The sequence below is a fragment of the Peromyscus maniculatus genome, chromosome 13, assembly GCF_049852395.1.
Source record: "Peromyscus maniculatus bairdii isolate BWxNUB_F1_BW_parent chromosome 13, HU_Pman_BW_mat_3.1, whole genome shotgun sequence".
Lineage (NCBI taxonomy): Eukaryota > Metazoa > Chordata > Mammalia > Rodentia > Cricetidae > Peromyscus > Peromyscus maniculatus.
In genome coordinates this window covers 45,432,632-45,460,169 of record NC_134864.1, presented here as the reverse complement: position 1 = coordinate 45,460,169, position 27,538 = coordinate 45,432,632, and the positions used below count along the sequence as shown (strand labels likewise).

The following is a 27,538-nucleotide window of genomic DNA, read 5'->3' as shown; positions in this document are numbered from 1 at the left end:
ATCAGCCAATGCAAACATTGTGTTCAGGTTAGAATAGAAGATACATAAATCTTCCATCCCCTTCAAGCCCTAGTAAACATTCTGATGTAATTTCCTAATTAGGACACATTTCCAGGGACTAAATGAAAAAAATATATATGTATATACAAAGCTGTAAGTGCTTGATTTTTCAAGAAATTCGACTTTCTATGCGTGCATGATTAAACTAAAGGCACTTGAGTTGAAAAGAGGAACAAGGAATCGTGGCAGAATCAGAGAGACTCCACTTCATCTCAGCCGTAGAAACCTATAGTATTTTTAAGTAATTTGCAGCTACAGTGAGAGGTAGTCATCTGTTTAGAAGTATTCGGAATGGAAAACATGTCCTTCTCTTAAGCTCTCTTGTACACACATGCATGGTTTTCAAAATTAAAGGAACAAAAGGGCTGTGAAGTGTGCCCATGGACATGCTCATTGTAAATACATTTGGAAAAGATGACTGATGCATTTAAAAAAAAAGTATGTAATATTTTTGTCATTTTACTTTTACTAATAATTTCATCTCAAATGTAGAATACCACCTAACGTTTGGGGGAAAATAATGTGACTTAAATTTGTAGATGTGTGCACTTTAATGGAATGAAAAGCAGGAGGGACTGAGTAACTTGCACATGAGAATGAGAATGGACTTGTCCATCACATAGGGTGGCTTAAGAGAATGCCACTTCAACACTACTGTATATTTTTATCGGTGCACAAAAGAGATATTGATAAGTCCCACCATAGAAAGAAGGCAAACACTGTAGAATTATCCCTTCGGGTGGGATTGCCATAGAAAGGCCTTGGACTAAAAACATTTATAGATAAAATTTATCACTAGTAATAAGTCAAAAATTCCTCAGAATTATTTTAAAATGCTCAAAAGCTGACTTGTTCTCCCTCAAGCAAAATAAAAGCCAAGTTTTCTTACGGACAGTTTTCCCAAGAAACATCTTGAAGATCGTAGACGAGAATCTCCCACTGTATGGTTTTATTCCATTCACATACAGCAGTAAATAAGGTGCATTCCTTCTGCTTAAGAAATTAGCATTTCAAAAATATGCCACTCTCCCCTGAACTCCAAGCGTGTCTAATAATGCGAAAAGCAGATTGTCTTCCCTCGTTTCCTTAATTTGTTTCATCTAAAAGCAATTCACTCAACATCTTGTCGCCCTCTGGCAGCTTAGTTTACTTATCCGCACTTAATTTCTCATTTGGACCAAAACAAACTCCTCCAAACTGCTCCTGACTGCTAACCGCGAGAGAGGAGACGCGCAGTATGTATTTACTTGGATAGACAGCCACACACATGCACAGCCACAGCCACAGAGCCTCACGCTCACCAGACAGCTACTTGTTTTTATAATAGCACTACATTAAAACCAGCTGAACTTTCTCTGCCAGGTGCGGTGGGGCGCCTGAAAATAAAAAAAAAAAAAAAAGTCCCTGGGGGCACTGACAGTTTCCAATAGATCACCGAAGTATGCTTGTTGTAATTATACCAGGGATGCACCCGAGAGCTTTTCTTTGTGCGGCCCTTTCATCTAGATCACTTTGTGTTTTGAACAAGTGAGGCTCTCTTTTGTGCCCCCAGAATTTCAAGTACAGAGTCACACACGCGAACAACAATGGCACGCTAATCCTCGTGCTTCTAAATGGGCTCACTTGTGGGTCTGACGATTCGTCCAGGGAACAGAGCAGAGCAGAGAGAGAGCTAGGGCGCAAGCTGGTGTCGTCTGAGACGTGGAAGGGGACAGCTGCAGAACTAATTTGGATTACATTCCTTGCCTAAATTTTGAAAAGGGCTTTTCGGCATAGCCCTACCGGGAGCTGCACAGTTAATACCAAATTGCTGCGGACTCGAAGCGGGGGAGATCCCCCAGCGGCCCAGGCCATGCCAGACAGCCCCCTGGTAGGGTGGCCTGATAGAAATTCTTCTCGGCTAAGCCTGCGTGACAGTCGCAAGTGTTTTTGAATGGGTCAATGTGCATAATCAAGCCATTGAGGGGAAAAGGCGAAGGGCTCTGAGTGGGTAGCTAGAAAAAGGATGTATCTAGGCGGCCGCCTGGAATCCCAAGTCCTCGCTGCTGTGATTCCAGAGGTGGCTGGGGCACGGGGACTGGTATGCACGAAGAATTTCGGAGTCACCGGGAGTGTGCAAACGGCCAGCACAAATGGCGCACATGTGCCATTCGAAGGTCATTTTGAACCGCTCAGAGATTGTAACTTGTTATTTACTAGGCAAGGAGGAGGAGGAGGCGGGGGGGGGGGGGGGGCGGAGCGGGAAAACTAGCAAGCTGCTGTTTTCTCGGTGAGGTCAGAAGGACACCCTCTGGGGACCTAAAGCTCTCCCTGTTACCACTCCTGAATGCTTTATCTCTTCAAGCTGACTCCCACGCTCCCGCCACCAGCCCCGGAAGGTTCCGGAAATCTCCCTGCCTCTCCAAAAGCCCTCTTCTCACCCCCTCTTGGCCGCAACAGACACACCGGTTCTCCTTGGTCCTGTGCTGTCCCCTCCTCTCATCCCGGGGGAAACTCCCAAGTGTCAAAAGAAAAAAAAAAAAAAAAGACAAACTTTGAACTCCACCACGCCGCAGCTGCTGTCATTGGCCCTTGGTAGCCCCAGCACGCCACTGACACTGCGCTGCCCCTCGGGGTCAATTAGTCCTTTTTCTGTCCAAATACCTGGGGCTCCGGCGCTCTGGCCAACAGTGGCCGCGTTAGGGGTGCCGCCAAGGCGTCCGCCTCGGGCTAAGTCAATGAGCGCCACCCGTGGGCTCAGGAACCCCGCCGGGCAGTAAACAGAAGTTGGAGGGACTCAGGCCAACCGCAAGTTGCACTACTGGAAGAACTCTTCCGGGAGCAAGCCCAGCACCGGGTGGGAAGGCCGGCTCTGAGCTCAGTATACCAGGCTTTTTTTTTTTTTTTTTTTTTTTTTTAAAGAGATCGTGCAGGCAGGAGAGCAAGCGCCCCCAAAGTCAATCGCAAGACAGCTCCGGGATGCCAACAGAGGAGGCCCCGAGTCCCCTGCCCCTGGCCGAGGCGCGTGCCCGGTGCGCTCCAGCTACCGGGGGGCCCCCCGGCTCTGCGTCCCGTGTGACCCCGCAGGGTACGGGGAGAGTCGGGCTGGCGGCCGCACGCAAGCACGCTCAGGTGCCAAGCCGGGCTCCCGGCCCGCGCTCCACCCGCTGCAGCCCTGCACCCCAGGAAGGCCAGGCAGGCAGGCAGGCAGGCGCAGCCCAGCGACCTCCCTGCGGCCCGAAGAGGTGCAGCGATTCTACCTGGGTTTGGGTTTGTTTTGTTTTGTTTCTTTTTTTCTTTTCTTTATTTTTTTTTCTTTCTTTTTCCCTGCCCAGCCGGAGGAGGAGAGAACCTCCACGGACCGGCTTCTGTCTCCCACGCCCCGAACAACGGGCGCCACCAGAAGCGATCCCGCTTAGGCTCCCAAAAAACGCGCGAGAAAGAAAGAAGGGGGCTAAAGAGAGAGGAGGGGGGCGACAAATAATCCCGGGGGAGGCAGGAAAAGCGGACTCCTTTGCAGCATCTATTAAAAAACACACGCTCGCGCGCGCACACACAGACACACACCACACACACACACACACACACAAAGGTAAGTTTGGGTTGGAGCGAGGGGCGACCCAAGCCAGAAGCCAGCCGGGTCCCTATGGTTCCCTCGAGCCTGGGAGCCAGTGGGTGACAGAAGGGCCGAGAAGGAGAAGGAAGCCACCCACCCGAGGCGGTGGCGGGTTCAACAGCTGGAGCGCGAGAGGGAAAACCGCGAGACCGCGCGACCCACCTGACTGAGAAGCGCTGGGCTGGACGGTCCCCGTGGCCACCAGAAGGCTCCCCCAGACCCACAGTCCCGTCGCCAGCTTCATTTTTGGCAAGTCTCAGATCCCGCGCTGACAATTACATGTCCAAATGGCATAGCCCCTTGCGGGCACGCGGAGGAGATTTTCTTCTTTTCCCCCCCTTCTCTCTCTCTCTCTGCCGGGAGCGCGTGGGGGGCGCGAGGGGGGCGGGCGCGGCGCGCGCGGTGCCCGGGTTCCCCGGGGCTGGCGAGCGAGTCGGTGCCGGTGGCTTCCAGGGCCCGGGGACCGGGGGACCGGGGGACCCGGCGAGGGATCGCGGGAGGGAGAGTGCGCGCGCGGGTGGGAGTGTGCGCGACTGTGCGGCTGGTGCTCCAGGCAGGACTGTGCAGCTATTTCCCCGAGTGCTCCTCCGCTCGCTCGCACCCTCCTCACTTTTTCGCTCGCTCGCTCCCCCTCTCCTCTCTCTCTCTCTCTCACTGGTTGGTCAACAATAAAAAGAAAGAGGGGGAAAAAAAAAACAGGCTTCCAAAAAAAGTTGATTGCAAAGAGGCGGCAGGGTTCCGGCCTCTCCCCCAAAGCCGGGCTATGTTCAGCTCTCTCTTCAGTCTCCTTGCACCTCCTGTCCAAATCTAGAAGGAGAAGGAGGAGGGATGGGGGGGGGGTGCTTCTTTGCGTCTCTTCGATCTTGTCCCCCTTTTTTTCCCCACTGTCAGCTTTCCTCACACTTGTCCAGCCATTGCGGTAATTAAAGCTCCGAGCGTCATATCCAGCGCTCCACGGTCTCCAGCCGCAGCCCCACAGAGAAATTAATAAGACTCAGGGAGAAAGAAAAAAAAAAAGGGAAAAAAAAAGGAAAAAAGAGGGGGTGGGAATCAAACAACCCTCCACGCAACCAGCTAGGCTCTCCTCGGCTCCGCAAGCCCCGCCCCCGCTCTGACCCATGTAGCCACGCCCTCCCCCCCAAGGAGAAATCTTATTGGCTCAGACACTCCCCAAAATCCTGGGCCTCCAGAGTTGGGAAAACACCTGTCAGGCAGAGGGAGCTGCGTCAGGGTTGGGGCTTGGGGAAGAGGGATCTGGAAGGCCCCGTGCAGTCCACTGTGTGAAATGCTCCCCTTGTGGCTGCCCAGGCAGAGGCCCGCCCGGGACGGCTGGCCCCCGTGGAGTCGTCAGTCCCCCGGAGGGAATGCTGGCCGAACGAATTTTTTGACACAAGCAAAACACCTTTCTCTTGATTGCTCCTAGGTGTCAGTCCTCACATGGGACTTTTCTGGAAAGACAAAGTCAACGTTTGCTTTGGGCAGAGTATCTCTGTCCCTCTCCAGCACCCCATCACCTTCCATGCTTAGTATTTTAAGATGGATATTGTAGGTAACCGGTAGCCCCGCAGGTAAGATGAAATCTACCAATATTTCCTTTTCCAGATATGCCATCTCTCCCATCTTCCCCAGATGACACTGAGCCAAAATAAAAAAAAATCCATATTTGAAAAACCACATCTTTGATTCTGAAATTATGCAAACTATCTCAAGCCTGTGCTGTTCAGTCTGAAGGACTCTAGGAGGTCAGATGTAACTATGGCACTCAAGACATTAGGCTTAGTCCATAGCAGAGCCAGTGTGAGGCCTTGTCCTTACTCTCCCTTTGCAGGGTATATGATTTCCAGGTCACTGAGAGCTGTGAGACTAGGTTTCTCTAAGCCTAAAATGCTCTGGAAGGGGCTACTGTGATCTGCAGGACCACAGTTCTAAAACTACTCCAAGCCTGGGCCAGGGCCATTAGAGAGTCACTGTTACTGCTTTGCTGATTTTAAGGGTATTCTATGTGGGTGTGTTTTTTCCCTTCTCTAGAAGCAGCGAATAAATAAATATAAAATATCAAGGGTGCTTTAAAACCAAATCACCCTGCTTCCTCGGGAACGATTGGTCTCCCACATCTTCTGTCTATGACCCCATCCCTTAAGAATTTCCAGGCAGCTGCAAACAGCCACAAGAGAAGGCTGAATCTTGAAAGGTTTCCTTGGACCCACTGCAGGCCAAACACGCTGAGAGTATTTTTTACCCAGAAGCAGCTTAGGGCAAGGAAAAAATGAAGCCCAGAGCAAGCGATGGGAACTTGACTAGAATGCCACTGATTACAGCGGTACACACACAGGGCTCGGGAGTTACCTCTATTCCATCTTTATCACCTTCCCACTCAGATTTCTTTTCTTTCCTTCGGTGCGTTCTCAACCCGGTTGACTTGTCTTCGTCAGCTTGTGATTACCTTCGGGTACCTCTTCTATAAAAGCTGCTTACTTTTACATCTGTCGCCACAATAGCAATTTAAGTGACAAAAAAAAAAAAAAACAAGCTACTTCTAGGGGACTGGAGGGAGTTTAAGCTTCTACATTTTGTTAGACTCCTGTTTCTGGTGACAGTTATTTTGTATAAGTGAACAAATTATGATAACTACATTGTAGCTCCGGTTGTGAGAAAAAGATCAGATGTGTAAACATTTCAAGTTGTTTTCTAGTTTTATCCATTATGGTAGGGTTGTTTATTTTTTGGTTGTTGTTGTTTTGTTTTGTTTTTGTCCAAACTGAGTTTCATGGCATGTATGATACCTTAGGTTCAATTCTCAGTACTGAAAAATAAAAACTTTTTATACTGCTATTGCTGCCCATCCATAGCAAGACCTCTATATTTTCCAGAATAATTCTTGGCCAGAGAAGACTTTTAGTTACAACTCATAGTTTTTTCCTGTTTCTGTAGAGGTCATACACTATTCCCACCAATTATGTTGCCAATGCACCAACAATTCGAATCTAAATCTTGATTTAGTTTGTCTTGACCCATATTTTTCTGGTTCTGAGTGAATGAAACACTAATCAAGACTGAGCCATAGGGGGCCATTTGAACAACAGCTTTCAAACCTCCAAAATGGACAGGAAAGTTGTAACTTACAGAAGCATGCCATATTTAATGGTGGCTAGTCTCCCTTTTCAAAGCCTGCCTTAGATCATTGCAATATTAGGATCAGAGATGTATGGGGAATGGGCCAAAAGAATGAGAAAAAATACCCAAGAACCCTGGCTTTACATGTCTTCTTTCATCAGCTTCCCATGTCTGCTAAGTCAGCATAAGGAGGAACACTATCAGAGAGAACATTTTCTACCTGGTAAGGGAAGGACATGCTATCTGAATTGCCAGAGGCAGAAACAGATCTCTGTGTTTCCCCACTTTCCAGTGTTACATTATAATAAAATCTTATCGGTTGACTGAAATGTATTGCTGAGACTTAAAACATGTGGGGGGGGGCAAACTAAGTAAATTGTGGTCTAGCGAATTACAAACAAGGAACCTGAATGATCTCCTGAGTCCCCCTCCCCTCAATTCTTATGTTCTGAATCTGGAAATCCACCCGCCTTACCACACACTCCAGTGGTTCTAAGTTGGACAAATTAACCAAACAAAACTGTCCCAGTCACTACTGATTACACGGGAGATAGTCCTTTCCACCAAGTCTCTTCCCTGGGATTTTCATTCCTGGGAAAGAGAAAGTTCACATTCAGTCTGTCTGTGCGATGAGAAAGAATGAAACTATCATTTGAAAGGAACAAAAGTCCAGATGGGTCTGGACAGCATTCAAGCTCTCCTTGTAGTGTTTTCATCAAGCTAGTTCAGTTTTCATTTTGTTATCTGAAACCAGAACTGTAGGGCATGAGAAAAGAACTTTGCAGCTTGAATGAGGTTGTACAGATCCTCATTTTCCTCAAAGAGGATGTTTTCACATGGGCTGTGCTTCAGTTTTCTGGCTTATCTTCTCATCACTCCCCTTGAGTAAAGCCATATTCCCTACACAGACCTTTGTTTTCTGATACTTTCCAGTATCCCCCGTATCCCTTACCCTTTCATAGGTGACTCAATATTGCTAGTTGCAGGACTTGCATGTACAATTAAGATCCCATAATGGTTTGATTATGAAGAGTCACCTCAAAAGGCCCAAATGTTGCAGGCTTACCTCCCCGCCTCCATACCCTCAGCGGGTGGTACTATTGAGAGATAACTAGATCACAAGAACAATAATTTCATTAATGTGAGAAATTCATTGATGAATTCATAGTGATTGACTTATCAGGAGGAGGAACCTTGTTGAAAGAAGTATGTCGCTGGGCAAGTGAGGGGAGATGGGTTGGGCCTTCAAGGGCATATCTACTCCTTGAGTCTTTTCTGCTTTTGCTTCCTGGCAGACCTTAGGTGAGCAGCTTTATTTTACTATGTGCTCCCTGCCTCGAAGTTCACATCCTAAGAGCAAATGCATCAAAAACCATGACCCAACATGCATGGTTCCTTTTAAGTTGATCTGCTAAAGCATTTTGTCACTGCAATAAAAATTGCCTAGTATCACCTTTGACAGTATCTTACAACCTCATCATTCATTCATATGCAGCTTGTTTGCACAACCTACTGCAAGATCAGCTAAAATGTACTGGATTAAATAGTTTCATCTCATTGGCCATAAATACAAATTGGAGTTAAGTAAGAAAGTTGAGACTATAATATAAATCAATTGTCTTCTCCTGAATACTGAAACATAAGGTTTGGATTTTAATTTTGCCTTCTGTCCATCATCATTTTTTCTAAGTTATTTTGTGGTCTCAAGTAATTCATTTCACTAACTTGTGTCCATTGCCTTACATTTAATAAATGGGTAGTGATATCCCAAATCTAAGATATTATATTTACATGATTTATCTTATAACTTTCTAAGAACAAGTTAAAATATCCATATGCCCAAAATCCTTCTGGCATTCCCACATCATTTCCCTCACTCAACCCTTGCAGGCATCTCCATCTAGGCCACCAGCGCAGACACACCTTCCATTGTTGTTTTTAATCTTGAGCTGTTTTGACCAATGCCATGGACTGGGTGGTTTTGCTAACTTTTATTTCTCATTTATAAAACCCAGAAGTCCAAGATCAAGTTACTGAGTTGGTCTTGGCATACAGATAGAATTCCTTTATGGCTCCTTACAGGGAAGAGAGGAGGGGGTCATCTGTCTCTTTCAAAGGAAGTGATCCCATCCTTGAGTGCTCTCCTGTGATGACCTCATTACCCCTTACAGCTTTCTCATGGAGGAAAGATTTCAACATTTCTATATGTGGATTTGGGGGAACAAACATGAAGCTTCTGTAAATACATAAATAGGAATACAACTAATTTGGATCTTACTGTTCGTATGGAAAAGGAGAAATAGTGAAAAGTATATCATAGTCAGTATTACAACCATAAAACACAAAACAGACACCAGATTGGATGGTTGTATTTGGTTGGTTAACTTAGCATGTGGAATAACACCTTTACTGTTCAGCTGAGTTCACAGAATGCTAAGTTAACAGATATTCTGTTTCAATAAAAAAACAAAAACTACTAAAATTCAAATGTTTTAAAAGATATGTGAGCAAATATTAACTAAAGAAATGTGTCTGCTAAGCTTGTTAGTATCCAAAAAGGATCTCCCCAAGAATATTTTGCTTTGGGTTACTATTATTTTCCTTCTATGTGAATCATCAATCCTTAATTTTTCTAAACACTAGGGAGGAGCGACTGAACATAGCTAAATCGAATCTCCATTGCTTTTATGTCTGTTCATCAGCATCTGTCCAAATTTTAAAAGACATTTATAGTTTGTATTAAAAACTGCAAAGCAATTCCAGCTGTATAGACAAAACAGCTTTTTACAAAATGTTAGGCAAAAATGAATTTCCTAGTGGAAACTTCTCTTGTGGATCGGCTCTATAATATTTTCTTAAATGATGTTCTTATGTTCTGTGTATTCGCCAGAAAGACAAGGTCAACAATCAATTGCAGTTACTGACTGAAAACAAAAAGGGGAGGAATTCTTGTCCCTTTTCATATCTAAATGCTTGAGAGTAAGTTAACTCTTGTGGGTATTTATTGAGGAAATCATTTTCTTACATTCCTGTTCTCTCTGTATTTTTTTTTTTACTCTATAAAGAGTTTAATGATGTTACAGTTAATACACAGAGTTCTCAAAAGAAAAATTATATTTGTCATGCACCCCAAATGGATGTTATTCTATGTACAGTCACAGAGAACTCTTAGAATTTTTCTTGAACTCCCACTAAATAGACAGCTGAAGTAATCATTTGGGAACCACGTATCCATCTCTTTTCTATATGGTTGGATAAACCCTTTAAAGATTCAGCGAAAAGGTTCTAAGAGTTCAGAATGGCTCATAAATTTGGGTCCTCTTCTTTGAATATTACAAATCCTTTCCCTTCCTTTGCCTATTCAGCTACCTCCCAGTCTAACCCTGCCTCCTCTCCAATTCTGCAGTTCTTCAAGCCTCTTTCCACCCCCTCCTACTCAATCTTCCTGTCTCCTAAAACATCGTGAGGCCAAGATACCTTACAGAGTCTTTCCTTTTTCCTAGCCGCAAATGAGACACAATTTCCTATGTTCTTGGGCTTTGCATCTCAGATAACATTCTTTTTCCGAGTGTTTACTACTCTCTTTACCACTGGGATGGGCCCATAAGAGGAGCTATGGGGACTATTGAGACTCACGAGGTAGTTTAACATGTAAAAGAAATAAAGGACAAAACATACATAGACCACATTTAGTGAGATAGAAGAAAGCATTCAGAAAAGGAGACATGGTGGTGTTTATATGTTCTCTTCAGAAGGAGGTTATTAATATATATTGATAGACTGACAAATGCTTTTGCTGTTGATCTGTCATAAAAGAGATTACTAGGTTATCTTTGGTATCTTAGAATATAGTTTAGGAGTTATAGTTATGAATATATTTCGATCCATAGTCATCTTTGTGTACCAATTCTGGCACGCATACACACAAAAAAAACCACGTACATTAGGAAAACAATGTCTTTTCAATGACTTGTTCAAGAAAACTGAATATACATATACAAAAACATGGAAGTAGACTTACAGCAGTCAACTCAAAACAAGTCAAAAGGCATAAATGGAGACATGACACCTCTAGAAGAAACCATCTGGAGAATATTTCAGGACACCAATGTGGGCTAAGTATAAATGGACAAGTGGATTTATCCCAAACTAAAATGTTCCTGCACAGTCAAAGAAAGATCCAGCAGGGTGAGGAGGATCTATGGGAGATGTTTGTATAATCCCGATATGACAAGGAATGAAAATACACAAAATGCGAGGTAGTCAATTGTATATCCACTAGTGATAGTAACACTAGTAATGATGGTAATCTCATTTAAATGATCTTAATAAAGACTTCTCAAGAAAATATAATGGCTGAATATGTGTGCAAAGGTACTTAATAACACTAATCATGACATAACTATGTATCAAAATGACAGTGGTTAGCAACTTAACTCACTTTAATACCAGTTACACTACGCATAGTAGCTTTCATTTAAGAAGAAAATATAACGAGAAAAATAAATAAAACAAAGTAAGTCCAATAAACTGAAGGGCAAAAATAAATGATAGCAAGGCTGTGGAGAAAGGCACAGCCTTACATTCCTCTGATAGGAATGTAACTTAATTCAGCCATTGTATAAAACAGTATTCTTAATGCAAATAAATGATAAATGTTTGAGGCAGTAAATGCGCTGTTATCATGATTTGATCACTATTTACTATACATGTATATGAAAATATTATACTTAATCCCCCAAATATATACAATGATATACCATTTATATAAGTACAGATACAATAAACACTTTAGCAACAGCTAGTGTATCAATAAAATAAGTCATAGTGGTACAAAATATCTCAGTAGTTCATAATACTAAACTCTGTGAAAAAATGGCACCACATAATTTAATTTTATTAAGAGAAACAAAGGTAAAGCGGGACTGAATTTTAAGCCTGTTGTGAAGATGTTTACACTTGTAAAAATAATTAAAAAAAAATAACAAAGCTACATTAAATAAGGGAAATATTTTTATTCTACCTACTTATAATTGGGACGACTTAGTTAAATAAATTTTAAGCCACTGTTTTTAACCAGACAGTCTACTTTAAAACACTTTATTAATGTGTCTATGCTAAGAACATGGTTATATTTAAATGGTGCTCAATACTTGTTTAGTGAAATGTTTGTTATATCATTTAATAGTATTTAGTATCGTGTAACATACTGATCATTTCTTACATTTCATGATCCAGATAACTTACATTAAAAATAACACCAATCAGGGCTAGAGAAATGGCTGAGTGTGGAAGCCAGGGTTTAGATCCTCTGCACCAGTAAGTGTTGGGTACCACTGGCAACTGGCCTAGCCAGACTGGCCGAAGGAAGGGGGTCTTAGTCTAAGAGTAAGGAGAAGAGGAAACAAGGAAGATTCCCAGAGTCAACCTCTGACCGCTCCACACACAGGCACACATACAGTGCACCCACTTCGACATGTGCAGCTCCACCCACCGGAACGTGAAAACATACCTGCATACGTACCACACACACATACACATGCAAAAAATAATAAAACAAATTTATAAACATTTGTCAGTGCTCCCTGTAAATTGTTGAATAAAGATTTCTTCCCTTGCATATCTCTACGTAATAATTCCTTAATCCATCTAAACCACCATTCAGGAGCGTGTGCTTTTTAATCTATATTTTAAAGAACATTCCATTAACAGGTATTATCGCAGCATAAAGTACTAACATTTATTTTAGATAAGACATGCTTGCTGCCTCCATGTGCTTTCTCTGCCGTTATTTTGGCTAACATTGATAGAGAAAGAAAAATGTTCTTTGTCTAATCAAATAGTGGAAGAAAATAAAACAATTGTGATCATTTATTGTTGTCTATTAGGATGGGAAAGCACAAGCGGTCCGCTTCATCCAGCTTAATGCGACTTTGCTAAATAAATACTTTTAAACAAATGAAATGACCACTTGTCACCCTGCATTTACTTATGAATCCATTTCAGAACTCTTGGCCACGCTGGAGCACATACTATGCAATAGGCTGAGAATGACAACCCAAGATGTTCTCTGTCTCTGCAGTATTTCTGCAGAAAATCCTTCTCAGCAATGTCAGCAGGTTTTCTGCAACATAAATCCCACAAAACAATGTTTAAAAGAGTATGAATCAATGATAATACTTTTTAGATCCAAAAGGTAATTCTAAATATGTCTTAACATTACAAGTGCATTGTAACTTTAATTTGCTGTGAAATCAATATATGTATATTACTAACCTATGAAAGCATATATTTATGTACACATATAATTTCACCCAAATATGCTGTTAGATACTTCTACTTTACCACCTAAAATGATTAATATTCTACTCTCTTCTTTTTTCAGTTTATTAGGACAAATTTTTTACATTCCAATGCAAATATTACTTCAGGCATATAACTTCTCCCTTTTAATTTTCATACACTTCCCCCTGACATGTTTATGTTATAGAGAGAAATTAATTAGGTCTTTTTTTAAAAAAATGAAGTAGAAGATAAAAATATAAATTTTCATTTAACATGAGTTCAAATTAAATATATTTAATATAGTATCCACTACACTCTATGAGGCCAGAAAATCTCAATGACAGCAAAATGCTAACTACAAGGCTATAAGGGCATTTTTTTTTTTTTTTTTTTTTTTTTTTTTTTGGTTTTTCGAGACAGGGTTTCTCTGTGTAGCTTTGCGCCTTTCCTGGAGCTCACTTGGTAGCCCAGGCTGGCCTCGAACTCACAGAGATCCGCCTGGCTCTGCCTCCCAAGTGCTGGGATTAAAGGCGTGCGCCACCACCGCCCGGCCTAAGGGCATTTTATTTTTAAACTATAAGAAAAAAAGGATGTTTAGGTAACTGACCCCACTTATGCATGTATGCAAATTCTATTATACATTCACATTTATGATGTGAAAGGGGTCATTTGAATAAAAATCTTCTGTTTCCCAAATGTGCTTGAGAGATGGATGTTTGCAAATATTGTAAAATTGGCGGTTTTGGTTGATAGCCATATAAATAAAATTACCTAGCTGGTAAGATAAAAAGAATAGCTTCAAATATTTAAACAAGGACCAAGGCTCTATCTGCCTCTCTGTACAGAATAACTAATTGTGCTAGCTAGCATGCCTTCAGAATTGGAAGGCCCACATCCCACAGTGACATAAAGCTACCAAAGCAGGTTCCTTTGTCCATGGCCTTCACTGTCCATTAATCAGAACTGTTTGCTATGTAAATCTCATCAGACAAAGCAATTAGGGTTGTTTCTAAACTGACCTCATGGATATGTATTACTTCAGCGTTTTTCTCCCAAATCTTACCTGTTCTTTTTTTTTTTTAAAGTGCACAACTCTTACTGCTTTTAAAAAGTATACAGTAAGGTTATTTTAAATGTTTCTGTCTGTAGGATGTGCGGAAAAGCTGCTTTAGGCCCCCTGTCTGCAACGATGTCAGTGTATCTGAATATATGAGCCCGAGCCTGTTCATGCAAAGTACTTTCACCCCAGGGCCTTTGTTAAGATGAAGAGGCCCTTCTGATAGCCTAAGGCCATGACACCTTGTTTGGTCTTCTTCTGCAGGATTAGCTGGTAAGTAATGGAGGCTGTCGGCTACAGTATACTAAGCAGGAGGGGTGGGACACTGTTTTTCTCACAGTGTATTTGAAAGTAAAGTATACCAAAAATTAGTTGCTAAGCATTTGCATCTTCTCTCAACTTTGCTTGCTCTTAGCAATTAAATTGCAACTCCTGTAGACGGAATGTATTCGTCAACAGAAATAGTTTGAAAGCACAGGTCCACCGCCAATAAAAACAGTAATGCTCTTTAATTCGCCAATATTGTATTGCCACAGGACTTCTTGGTTTTCTGACTTCTGGTTGAGCAACAGTGGCATCCAGTGGCCAGATAATTGTTTCCATGATAAAAGTGTCACCAGCACTTCTAAGGACAGGTCTAAATGCTTCGGTGTGTGCAGCCTAAGCAGAGGAATGTGCTGGAAAGGACAAACCAAATGTCTGTTTCCAAAGCAACCCTGGATCAAATCTAGGTCATGAAATTTGGCTCTGACGACTAATAAATACTGACAATCTCCCCAACATTTCTTAATAACTTCAATTTAGGGTACCAAAGGGGTCTACTGTGTATCCTCTTGCTGATTTCATTAGCTATATAGCCTGTGATACTAGGAAATTTTCCCTGCAGTGAACTGGCCACTGATTCTATGTTAAAACATCTGGCAATATAAAAAGCTTTAAAATAGCTACATCACTTGCGCTTCACACTCACTTTATATAAAAGTGCTCTGGTGGCTGGCCGTACTAACGGCTGATAGTTATGTATAATCCAGAAAGGATGCTTTTGGGACCAGACTGGTATTTTAGTGACATAGAAATGAATTCTCTTCATAGTTCTGCCTCAGTCTCTTGTGCTTCCTGGCAAGCCCAATAAATCCTGTGGGCTGAGCCGGGACGTGTTGTCTGAGGTTAACATTAGGCATGCAGCACAGTTATTGGCCCAGAGGAAATGCCTAGCTATGCAGTGGCAGCTTACACAAGTTCTGCACCCCATGCTTTCTGGCTCAGGTGCTAGCTTTGGTTCTCACGAGCTGAGTGACCTAAGCGAAGGTGCTCACCCAATCTGTGCTTTGTTTCTCCACATGTAAACAGAGGATAGCAATAACACCTGTTTCATGGGCTTGCACTAAATTTTAAGTGAAATAATCCACTGAAAGGTATTTAAGTGGTAAGCATATAGAAATATATTAATATTAATATTATATTAATCTCTCTGTTCAATGTTACAGAGTATATATGTGGAAGAGAATTTACCATAGCAGCAATAGAATTTTCCTGGCTTCTAGCTGTGATTTACCCTGAATTATTCCTTGTGTGTCATCTAGCTGGTTCAGGATACAGGCTTTTCAAAAGAGGCAAATCATGATGAGAAACTTGGGCTGGAGAGATGGAATTGGACCAAATGAAATCAGTAGCATTGAAGCAGAACCTTCACAAGGTAGGGAAGGTTCTGTGTGGTACAGGGAAAAGATGCAAAAACAGCTACAGCCTGTGTATAAAGGTATAAAATACATGGAACAGGGGGCAGATTAATGTTGAAGTTTAGAGGTCATTAAATTGATACCTATTTCCTCAAACTTCACGTCTTACTCAAGCGTGTTTTGTCACACAAACCAGAGAACTATCTAAACTTATGTTCGGCTTTATTTTCTCAAGAATAGAATTTCAGCATTTAGAATGGATAGAAATTTAGATTTGTGAAGTCTCATGGAAGATATGGAACATGATTTCTCTCACTCCTCTTCCCTTACTGCACGTGAAGATACCCTTTCAGGGAGTAAATAAGCCCATCACAGGACTTTCACACCTAGACATGCTGGGGGACTTTTGGAGTTTCAGCCGTTTAACTCCGTGTTGACGAGATGTTAGGGGGCTTCTCCTATTCTTTTTTTTAGTTCTCTCTCTTCATTCTTCTTTCTCTTCTACTATCAGTTAAAACTTAATTGTCATCTCCCTCCATGAAAACTTCAGTGACATCCAGATCAAAAAAAGGTACTAACTTTGAGAATCGTTATTAAAGTATTCCTACAGGATGCTGGGTTGTCATATAGCCTTGATTCCAATCTGGGTAATTATTTTTCAATAAAAATGACTGATTGCTTCTTTGGAGGGGAAACCAAGAGCAGATAGTCAAAATTTAAAAACTCCTCAGTAGGACGCGTGCCTGGTGCTGATAAAAAGTGCTGACTATGGACTGGCAGTGCCGAGAGAAGGTTCATTTCTGACACAAAATACAAGACACAGTGACTAATGATCCAACGACAGGTGGACATGTCACAGCGAGCCAAATCTCAGAGTCCAAAGTGTTGAGCCATCTCCAATGAGAGTCACTGGCATCCTGAAATTCATCCCCGGAAGCCAACGGAAATTAAAAAAGAAAATTCTTCCAGCCATTCAGTTCGGAAACTAAGCAAGGAGTTGGTCATGTTCGGTAGGTCATCTACTAAAAACAGATCGTATTATTTGATAAATAAGAAAGTTCTTCCCAGCAGAACTCGGGAGCTCCTTTTCTCCTCAAACTGTATCAGTCTGCACTTGTCCATTGTTCCAAGAAATTCCATGATAAAGACATTCATCCACTACTGTAGAAACTTTCTAAAACATATACATACATGTTTAAATGAAGTTACCATGTAATGGGAGAGACAATATCCCTAATGAGAGATCATCTGCTATAAAATACAAATCTTAGTTTTTTTTAAATCAGGAATGGGTTACCTATTTTTGAGTCACTGGTCAAAGGAGTATGAGAAACTACTCAAACGTTACAGGCTATTGCCAATTCTGTTGGTTACCCTTCACAACCTGATAGACCCCTTTGCTGAACATAACACATATATATGTCATCAGGTATGGCGAAATCCATCCGGTGCGTAACTAGAGGGTTCACACCTGCTGTCTAGCATTAGTAGGGATAGAACGTACTACGCACGTACTAGAGGGGAAAAGGAATCATAAGTAGCGCACAGTTCTGAACCCTGCGAACCACAAAAGCAACCTGTCTGCAAGATACACCTACTGGTCCACAAGTGGCATAAATCTTATAGGAGTAACCAACCACTTTATTTTTCTTAGAGTTAAGGCCTACTGCATGAGATGGCACCCATACATAACACTGTTAATAGACCCCAGAAACAGAGACTAGATAGGTCATGGGCCCCAGGAGAAACTCCAGTAATATTATCCTGCTAAATGAACATGGCAATAAATGATTCCTAATGACATATTGCTGTACCCATAGATCAGGGCGTTGTTCAACTCTCACCGGAGAATCTTCTTTTTACAGTAGAAGTAATCTGGTAATCAACAGAGACCCGTCACTAGACAACATGTAGAGACTGAAAGATTTTGGAGCACTCACTCAGTACTAAATGGGTTGTCTTTATTATACCCTTCACCTCAAGACCCAGGGATCTTTGAAGGAGAGGAAGTGGAGAGATTGTAAGAGCCAGAGGTGGTGGCCAACTCCGAGGACAGTGTTTTTCTGGCACAGCAAGGCTGATTCAAGTATGAACTTGCAGAAACTCTGAGGGCACACACAAGACATATATAAGTTTAAGAAAAACAAAACCTCAGCATAGAGAAGGAGAGTTAGTCCCACCTCTATTGGTAGCTGGCAAGAAAGGGGAAGTTGGTTTTCTCCAATGGAGTAACACTGGGTTTATCAATCACACTCCAAGGCCAGCCCCGTACTCAGAAGCAGTTGGCCAGCGCAGAACAAACTCCTTACTGTGGCGGGTGTTTATTTGTCCTGTGTGTTTTCTCCTTTTTGTTTTGATTTGGTTTGGGTGGGTTATTTCTTTTTGAAGATAGCAAAATAACAAAAGTGTGATGAGTAGGGAGGGAGAGAGGATCTGGGAGGAACTGGGAAAAGAAAAAGAAATATACTGTATGAAAAAAATGTTAAAAATAATAAAATATTCTTTGTGCTACTCATTTCTGTATCTCTCTTGTTTTAAATAAAAGCACCCTCAAGGTATAAAAAATTTTCACCATTTCTTAGTATAAACATTTTTTTCACATTCTGTCCAATTCAGCAGTAGGAAGAGTGACTGGTGACATTAAAAAAATAAATGTGAACTGCTGAAAAGGCAGGGGGACTAGGAGTCCTTCCAGAAAACACAATTTTCATATTTAAAACAAGGTTCCTAACGCTATGGAATTAACACATAAAATGCAGTCAGTGTGCGTTCCTTTTTTTTTTTTAATTTTTGGTTTTCAAAACAAGGATTCTGTGTAACAGTCCCCTCTGTCCTGGAACTTCTTAGGCAGAACATGCAGAACATGCTGGCCTCGAACTCACAGAGATCCACCACCTTTCTCTGCCTCCCAAGGGCTGGGGTTAAAGGCGTGCAGGACCACTGCTCCGCCAACATGCTTTCCTTGACGAAGAGACTCCAGGTTTTCTTACAAGGTCTCATATGCCTCATGAAGCACTGACTCTGTTCCACTGATGCACAAAGCCAGAAAGTGTGGTGATGGAAAGGTTCCTGTCTTCTCTGACTTTGCAACCAAAGAAATCTGCTTGATTTACCCACGTGACTGATAAGGAAACTATCGGCTATGTTTGTCCACAATACATGGCTGTCCTGAGACCTCCAAACCTCTGCTATTGTTATTTTTTTTCTCATTTCAATCTCAGGTTTAGTAAGAATTGAGATCTTAAGGCACAATGTCACCGGCAAAGAATTAGAAGCAGAAATTTTCTCCATGGCCTCTGAGTTTTCATAAATAAATAAAGAGAAATAAAGAGTTGTTTGACTCATTTGGAATGGAAGGTTGTTTCTGGGCCGGTCCCGTACAATAGAATGCTATTCCGGGCAACAAAGGAGTAAGTGACGGCCACATACACAAGCACTCCCCTTGTCGTCTCTCTTGAAGGGAAAGTGGCTGTTATTAAGTATGCCCTGTGTTGAATAGGGCAATTCAATTAGAGAGAGCTTTATTGTGAAGAAAAAATTTTTTAAAGACACAAGTTGTCCCGACTATTTAGAAATCGACCATTTTCAAGTATGTCTGGAAAACAGGTTGCATGTGGGCTGTCAGCTAGCTTTGTTCCAGTGGCTCGAAAGTGATTCAGCATTCTTGGAAGACAAACCGGGATGCAAAAAAAAAAAAAAAAAAAAAAAAAAAAAAAAAAAAAAAAAATCCTCGATAATATTTTCAAAACATGAGACACGTATTTGCTACACAGGAACAAGAATCTGCCGTCTTTTTGTGAAACCATAAGGAGAGAAAGGGAATCGGGAAAGAGGCAGGAAGGGAGCGGAGGAGAGCTATGCTTGAAATTCTGAGGCTGGACGTGCTCTTCCAAACGGGACAGAAAGGCCACGGTGCGCAATTTGTTCCCTGGCCCCCTGGTTCCTAGAGAGGATCCACAATGGACACTGTGTTGATGTCAGATTTATTTTCAGGGTTGAAGAGATGATGTCAGGACAAATGGCAGAGCCACATGGAGGAATTCAGCTTGTCCCCAGAGTGCCCATTGTCACTTTGTTTACAAAACAGTAGGTTCCTTATTTCAGAAGCAAGAGTGTGTTTTAAGTATTGGTTATGTTACAAATGTAGAAAAGACTTCCACCACAGTGAGAATTTCCTTAGCAAGGAACAAATTAATATTTAACAAATGCAAAAACATGAATGTGTGTATTATGTGTGAATAAAACAATATTATCTGGAATTTATACTGCTATAGTATTTGCTCAGACAAAGCTGATAAATAATCAGGAAATTAGGCCCTTAAAGTAGGTATCTGTAGTTGACGTTTTTCTGTGTCCTGCCTGGCCTGAGGTCAGGACAAATCTCTTAGTCATAATAATCACACAGAGGCTTAATATTAATTGTAACTGCTGGGCCATTAGCTCAGGTTTGCCACTGACTAGCTCTTACATGTAAATTCAGCCCGTTTCTGTTCATCTATATGTTGCCACATGTTCCATGGCTTTACCTGTGTGTCATTACATGCTGCTCCCTGAATGGCAGGCTGGCATCTTTCACTCTGCCTTCCTTTTCCCAGAATTCTCCTTGTCTGCTTATCCCACCTATACTTCCTGCCTGGCTACTGGCCAATCAGTGTTTTATTTATCAACCAATCAGAGCAACACATTCACAGCATACAGAACATCCCACAGCACCTCCCCTTTTCTATCTAATCAAAAAGGGAAGTTTTAACTTTAACATAGTAAAATTACATATAATAGAATAATACTTTCAGCTACAGGTATCTTAAAAGGTTGATGTGTAATCTGATATTCTCTGATACTATCTCTTTGAGGGGTTATTGATGTAGAAAGATGTAAAAGTATTTGTTAGTGGGAGAACTAAGAGGGATATTGACTTTATGGCAGTGCTGTGTTATTGTCATTGAGTAAGGGCATTCCATTCCACAACTACACACCCTAATCACAGGGGTCTCAGGATGAAGATTAATATCATAATGCAATATGAAACCATTCTGTGAAGAAATTGCTTATTTCTGAATGTATATTTCTATATTAAACATTAGACATTATGTGATTCATGGATGGAAGGATAGACAGGTAGGCAGGCAGCAAATACTGACATCAGATTTCATGAGTAGGTGATTTGGGATCAGAAACTTGAATTGGGTACATGTGGGTTGCCATCAATTTAAAAATTTTGCTAACAAAGTATGTTATTAGTCAAAGATAGCAGAGCAAGTAAGGGTTGACTTGAACCCAAGTCTTTAGATAACAACACCAATGGATATCCTACTATATCATATTGGCTAGTCTTTTCTATATTTTATTTACATATGTTGTCCATGTGCTGGCTAATTTTATATCAACTTTACACAAGCTAGAGTCATCTTAAGAGGAGAAAGCCTCAGTTGAGAACATGTGTCCATAAGCTCTGGCTATAGGTAGGCATGTGGAGCATTTTCTTACTTAGTGATGATGTGGGGAGGGCCCATCCCATTGTAGGTGGTTCCATCCCTCAGCTGGTGGTCCTGCATTCTATAAGAAAGTAGGCTGAGCAAGCCATGGGGGAGGGATCCAGTGAGCATCACCACTTCTTGGCCTCTACATCAGCTCCTGTCTCCAGGTTCTGGCCCTGATTGAATTCCTGTCCTGATTTCTTTGGCTGATGAACAGTGATAGGGAAGTCTAAGCCAAATAAACCCTTGGTCATGGTCTTTAATCACAGCAATAATGACCCTAACCATAACAGTCCATGACAACCATTTCCATTTCCAAACCTCAGATTGCCTACCCCATGTCACAAATCCAGAACAACTTCACTATGTTTAGATAAAAAAAAGAACCTAGACAAATTCTATGACCAAAGATCTAAAGTCTCTTGTGTGTGAATGCATGACACATCATCTACCCGCAGGAGAGCTTGTTTGTATAGCTTCCTGATCATATTCATGAAGAAGTTAGCTGCTTAGGTGTAGATACAACTGCTGCTGTCAATGTAGCCTTCATAATTTCACCTTACTTAATCTACGCAGGTAGGTAATTCGATCTATAATGTATATCAACCAGAATGGATTTTGTTTTGTTATAAGTTTTACATGGTATTTTTTAATTTCATGTCTGTGTGTTTTCTGTGTGCACGATGAGACCAGAGGTGCATGTCCCTGTTTTTTGTTTGTTCCTTTGTTGTTTTTTGTTTGTTTTTTCCTATATATTTCTCCATGCTATTTCTTGAATGGGTCCTATCACTTAACCTGGAACTCACCAATTGACTAGAATGACTGGCCAATGACCTCCTGTTATACACCAATGTCTGCACTTCCACTACCCCAACCCCAATGCTGGCTTTGCAGTAGCCCTCCACCAAGACAGATTTTTACACAAGTCCTAGAGAGCCAAACTCAGGTCTTGCTAACAGACACTTCGCCAATGAACCATCTCCCCAGGCCCAATATATGTATTATAATGAAACTCTACCACTATAGTATTGTGGCTATAGCACTCACAATCTCTTGTGACCTTTCATCATTATCTTTGGGCATCTGCTGTGCTAGGCACTTTATTAAACTATTCTTAAGGATATATTATATGGCTAACAATAGGAACAGAGCACTGTTTAATTATACACATCTATGATTTCTAGTGAATGACTGGGACAAGAAAACACAAAATGCCTGATTAACCAGCTGGATCAGTTAATGTAAGGTTTTATAAAGTCAAGATTATGATTCCGTCAAATACAAATTATCTAAGGCTTATATGAAATAAGCACCACAATCATCCAGACATATCTTTGTGTCTGTAAAGAATACCTTTATTAATGTTCAGATATCTACCTGATGCAAGGGACTGGCCCTACAAAGGAAGATTCAAAAATTGTTAAATAATTTTACCTCCATATTAATGTCGAAGCAGAGGTGAAAGAGGAAATGCATGTGGATTCCCTCTTTGGGCATCAGCTCTAGCAAGATTACTTACTTCTAGAAGATGTAAATATGTTCCTTGCTTGATTTCTTGGTTGACAACATAGTAAGCTAAATTCATAATGTTGGCAAAGTTTCTGTATATAAACAGCTAAAGACTGAAACAACTTTGCATAAATGAACACTTTATGTAACAGCTTCTCTCAGTTGCCTATCTGAAAGGGAAACAGCCATATGAACTGTCTTGTGGTTCCAGGTGTTGCTGTCATCCTAAATAGTAGCAACAGATGTAGCCGATGGCCCTTTCGGTTCTCAGGAGCTGGTGTGTAATGAGTCTGGAGAGGCAGAGAAGAGAAGAAGTTTGCACACTCAGCAAGCACATATACAGAAAACAGGTGCCTGACCTTAAGCTTTATAGAAGGTGAATTAGAAATTCTGTCTTGATTTTGCCTATTTCATAACTACAAGTTGTCTTAAAATGCCTAACAGGGGCTAAAAATGCCCAATGGGGCAATTTCTTTGATGTTTTTGAAAAAAACAGTCAATTCAATAAAAATTTTAATTCAAATTGTTGAAACCTTTTCAGTGATCTTTTAAGTTTGCCTACTTTATTTTACAAAGAAAATAAGTTTGTTATCCTTTACATCTATAAAATCTTTAGCTCATTACCAGGAAGAGATTTTGTCTTGTCTGCAGTTAGACTGGGCTGTAACAAAAGTCTCCCTTATTCCACAAAAAGTTATCTTCTCAAATGTCCGCTCAAAGCTACCACAATCTACAGTAAACTATCTCAACTCAAGCATCCAACCAATCACCTAGCCAGTTAAACAGCCAGCCAGCTAGTCCATTAAACAGTCAATATCAAAAGAAAAGTTTTTCTGGTTAAGGTTGAGGTCATCATTAGTCTATGGGTTTAAACATAAATAATTAGAAAATAGTATGATACTATGTCAATTTAGCTAAGCCACATTAGTAGGGTCCTCCCTAGGGCGTTTAATTTCCCATGAGTGATAATCTTTTTTAAAAAAGTTTTTATCTAAAAATTACAAGTATATGTGTGTGTTGCTTTACAGGTCTGTTCATCTGAGTGCAGGCATCTGCAGAGGCCAGAAGTCTCAGATACCCCGGAGTTGTAGTTACAGATGGCTATAAGATACCTGGTATGGGGGCTAGGAACTGAACTAGACTGCTGCAAGAGCAGTATGCATGTTCTTCACTACTTAGGGATCTCTCTCTAGTCTCCTAGTGATATTTTCTTTTTTTTATTGGATTTTATAGTACCAGAAGTAGATTCTCTTCTATTAAGTTCACCCCAAGTCCAGTCAGAGAATTTTTGGTTACCTTATAATGGTAATGCCACTATTGCCCAACTAGGCAGTTGATAGAGTTCACAGCTCAGCCATAAAGAAAACATTGACACTCGTCCCTCCAAGACTCAGGACATGTTGCAGAAAAGGAGGCATTCATGAAGTAAGATCTGGAAGATAAAATGGGCAACAAAATGCCATCTCGTGGGCACATAATACAGATATGCCAGTCATTGACTCAATGCAACTGAATTTGCTTGCAATGGCCCTGCACACAACAGGCCCTTCAACAGATAAGCGTGAGTGAGAAAGGGGCTCATAGAGCTTTTTCCAGTCTGATAGATTCCAGGATATGGTGAGTATCTGTCAACACTTCTATAACCACCCATGAGCCCACAAGACTCCACTGGGAAATTTCAAACTCATAGTCACACAGATGGTGGTGGTTACACTTCCTGGGTTTCAGAACAAAACAAAACACATAAGCAATGGAAGGAGAGTGGGTTCATAGGGTGTGGAACAAAGACAAGGACAGATGTGGGCAGAAATAATCAGAATACATTGTATACATGCATGAAAATGCCAGTGAACAAATTTACTACTTTCAAAAAAATGTTACTAACACATGCTTCAAATATCTCCAAGCCAACATATTAATCAACCCAATTCCTTGCTCCCAAAAAGAAAAGCTAAAATAGTATCTGGAATGAACAAAATAAACAACCAAATGACCTCCTCCCTCAATAGTAAAAGTGAATCAAGAGGGGAGAATAACAAACAGATAACAAATCTATTATAAATCAAATTGATCTTGATTTCCTATTAACTAGCAGGTAAAGAACCCCAGATCTTCATAATATTTGATTTATTATTTATAACATTTAGTCATTGAAGCTTTAAAATACCATGTACATCAGATTTTTAATAATCTATAAAAAAAAAACAAGCAGGTCCAGAATGAGTAGATTAACTTACAAATCTTTTGCTTCTTGCTTGATTGAAAAAAAGACAGAATATGAAACATAGCATTTGTAAAGAAAAACATGTTAAATATTTGTCCTACCTACTACGTTTCCCAAAGTTATTGTCAATAAATGTCTGAAGTATTCCCCCCCCCAAAAAAAAGATAATAACAGGGACCTTTTGAATTTCCCATTGAGCTTCCCTCATAAAAAAATGCTGGGACTTCTTTTTTCAAGCAAGGACATTATATAGAAGAATTCAAATATCTAACATATCTGTGACTCAAAGTAACACCGATGCTCACTATTTATAGCAAGCAATGTATTCATGGTTACCTTCACTAAAACATGGAAAATAACTGAAATTAATAAATATAATTTATTTCCAATCTGAAGCGCATTTTAAAAAATACAACCCTGCATGTGTGCACACTTTATACAAGTTCAACATTTGCTGGGAGCTTGTATTGTGTCTGCTTAAAATAGGACATTCGTCTTAAAACCCGTGGGACTGGCCATGAGAGATTTCCTATTTTTCAGACAAAAGCCAAGATGTGTTTTTAAAAGTCAACAATAGGAGTTTGCTTTGCTAACCATCAGCCCATTATGTTGCATTCCTTTTCCCTTCCCCCTCTTCTCCCTTCCTTTATTAAAACGCTCACCCATGCCATTATACAAGCAAATATTTAAATACTGCTGTACTCCTATGGTGTGTTTTTTTAAAAAGACTATAAGGGAATGCTAATCGAGCTTCCAACAGCAGCAACAGCACACTGGTCATTTTCCTTTTCTTTGAAACCATTACCTTGGAAGCTGATTTCCTCCATAATTTCTGAGCCTTTTCGAGTTGGGGATGGTGGCATATCAAGGAGAAATTAAATTTCATCGGTTTTGCTTTCCCACATCCACTATAAAAGTGACAGGTTGGTGCACTGTGGCTGACAGTTCCCATTAACTAAAAGCTAATGTTGCAGAGTCAGTCCAAACCCCGAGTCACGGCCTCTGGCTACAGGAAGGTCCCCTTCATACTAGGATTCTCACATGCCCCTGGGGAAAAAGCTATAAATATTTTCCACTAGCTCCTCTTCAAAGCTATACAATGAATATTTACACGTTTGGAACCATTTTCTCTCTCAGAATCTTTTTGGAGAAACAGCTCCAGTGAAATGTTCAGTTGGTCTGAACAGGTGGGCTTAAGCTAGAGCCCATTTGTGCCCCTCAGTTAAAAAAAAAAAAAGGAAGAAAGAAAGAAAAGAAAATGGGCATGCAGCATGGTTTAAGTTCAGTTACTGAATCATTAGCAAAACAATGGATTTTCTAGGTAGGAACTTTTCTCCATGTTTTATAGCACATTGTGTATAGAATTTCTAGTTAGAAAACAAGCAAGTACCAGGAAAAATAGCTCTGATATAGAAAAACAGCGTCTTGGGAAATGTGTTTAGCTCAAGGAATATTGTAAATGGAAACTGTATTTTAGAAGTCTTTGAGCAACAAATATTTTTAAATGCCAAAAATACTGCAAATGCTGAACTATTGACATGCTTAATAAGGTTACTTAAGAAAGACAAGGGTCATAACGATTAAGAAAAGATCGCTCTTGACCTCATGGAAATCAATACTTACGCAGCAGACAAGTGAGCTATTTAAAATTCTCCAAAATTCACAGCATCCAGACTGTGCATTGGGGCCCCTGAGAAGACAAAGAAGAGATGATCCCAAAGCTTCACAGAGAAGATAAGGCTTAGTAAGATGCCTGAGGGGTGAGGGGTTCCAGGCAGTGATGGGCACTAGCTGCAGCACTCAAAGTATAGGAGCCACAGACACAGCCTTATGTGAAACAGTGGACACAATGGGTCTTAGATTGTTGATGATGGAGCTCCAAACGTCTCCTGGGCAGCATGAGAATGGGAAGGTGGACTGACACCCTGTCACAAGGAATTCTGGGTGAAAAAGTTTGCACCTGTGGTGTGAGGATGAACCTAAATGATGACACATAGAAGGTTTTTATAATATATTCATATGTTTTCATGAAAGAGTTGAGATTTGGATTGGAGAAAACAGTTGTTTACTTAGTCGAGGGTAATGGCTTAATCAAAGAAGGACTCAAAAGGGATTAAAGAGAATCAAATAGATGGTTAAAATGAGGGTAAAGTTAAGAACTAGATTTTAATCTTCAAGATTTGGCATAGAAGACCCCAAAAATGAAATCGTCTAAGACAGAGAATACAGGGAAGACCATTTATTCTGTAGAAATATAATGAAGGAGTTTTATTTGAAGATTATCTCCAGGTGGAATATTAGGAATCAGAAAACAATCTCAGTGTGTTCAAGACCCAGCCCAGGCACCATTTCTATAGGAATCTGCCTTAATCTCCTCAACTGGCTTGTGTTTTATTAAGTAGCTTAATCTAAGCCAATGAGTTTACTACTCTATTGTGTACTAGATAAGCATTCCCCTAGTCTCTCTTGAGTTAAATAATGAAGAAATGTTTCAAATATAAGAGCCCCGAGTCCAACATTCAAGGCGAAGTCAGAGTT

The 27,538-nt window shown here is 40.9% G+C and overlaps 1 protein-coding gene across 6 annotated transcripts in view; it reads right to left on the bottom strand.

Moving 5' to 3' along the window:
• Positions 1–4,618, bottom strand: part of Erbb4 (erb-b2 receptor tyrosine kinase 4) — a 1,076,808-nt gene extending 1,072,190 nt beyond the window's left edge. For 4 of the 6 annotated variants that reach the window (XM_016008144.3, XM_016008143.3, XM_016008142.3 and 1 more), the window contains exon 1: positions 3,818–4,036. In XM_016008144.3, the coding sequence (XP_015863630.1) occupies positions 3,818–3,899 (82 nt within the window). In that variant the 5' untranslated portion in view covers positions 3,900–4,036. Of the gene's footprint in view, positions 1–2,703; positions 2,850–3,817 lie in introns of those variants that run through there. The other 2 variants (XM_006989868.4, XM_076550193.1) reach the window with 2 other exon arrangements.
• Positions 4,619–27,538: the final 22,920 nt, after the last annotated feature.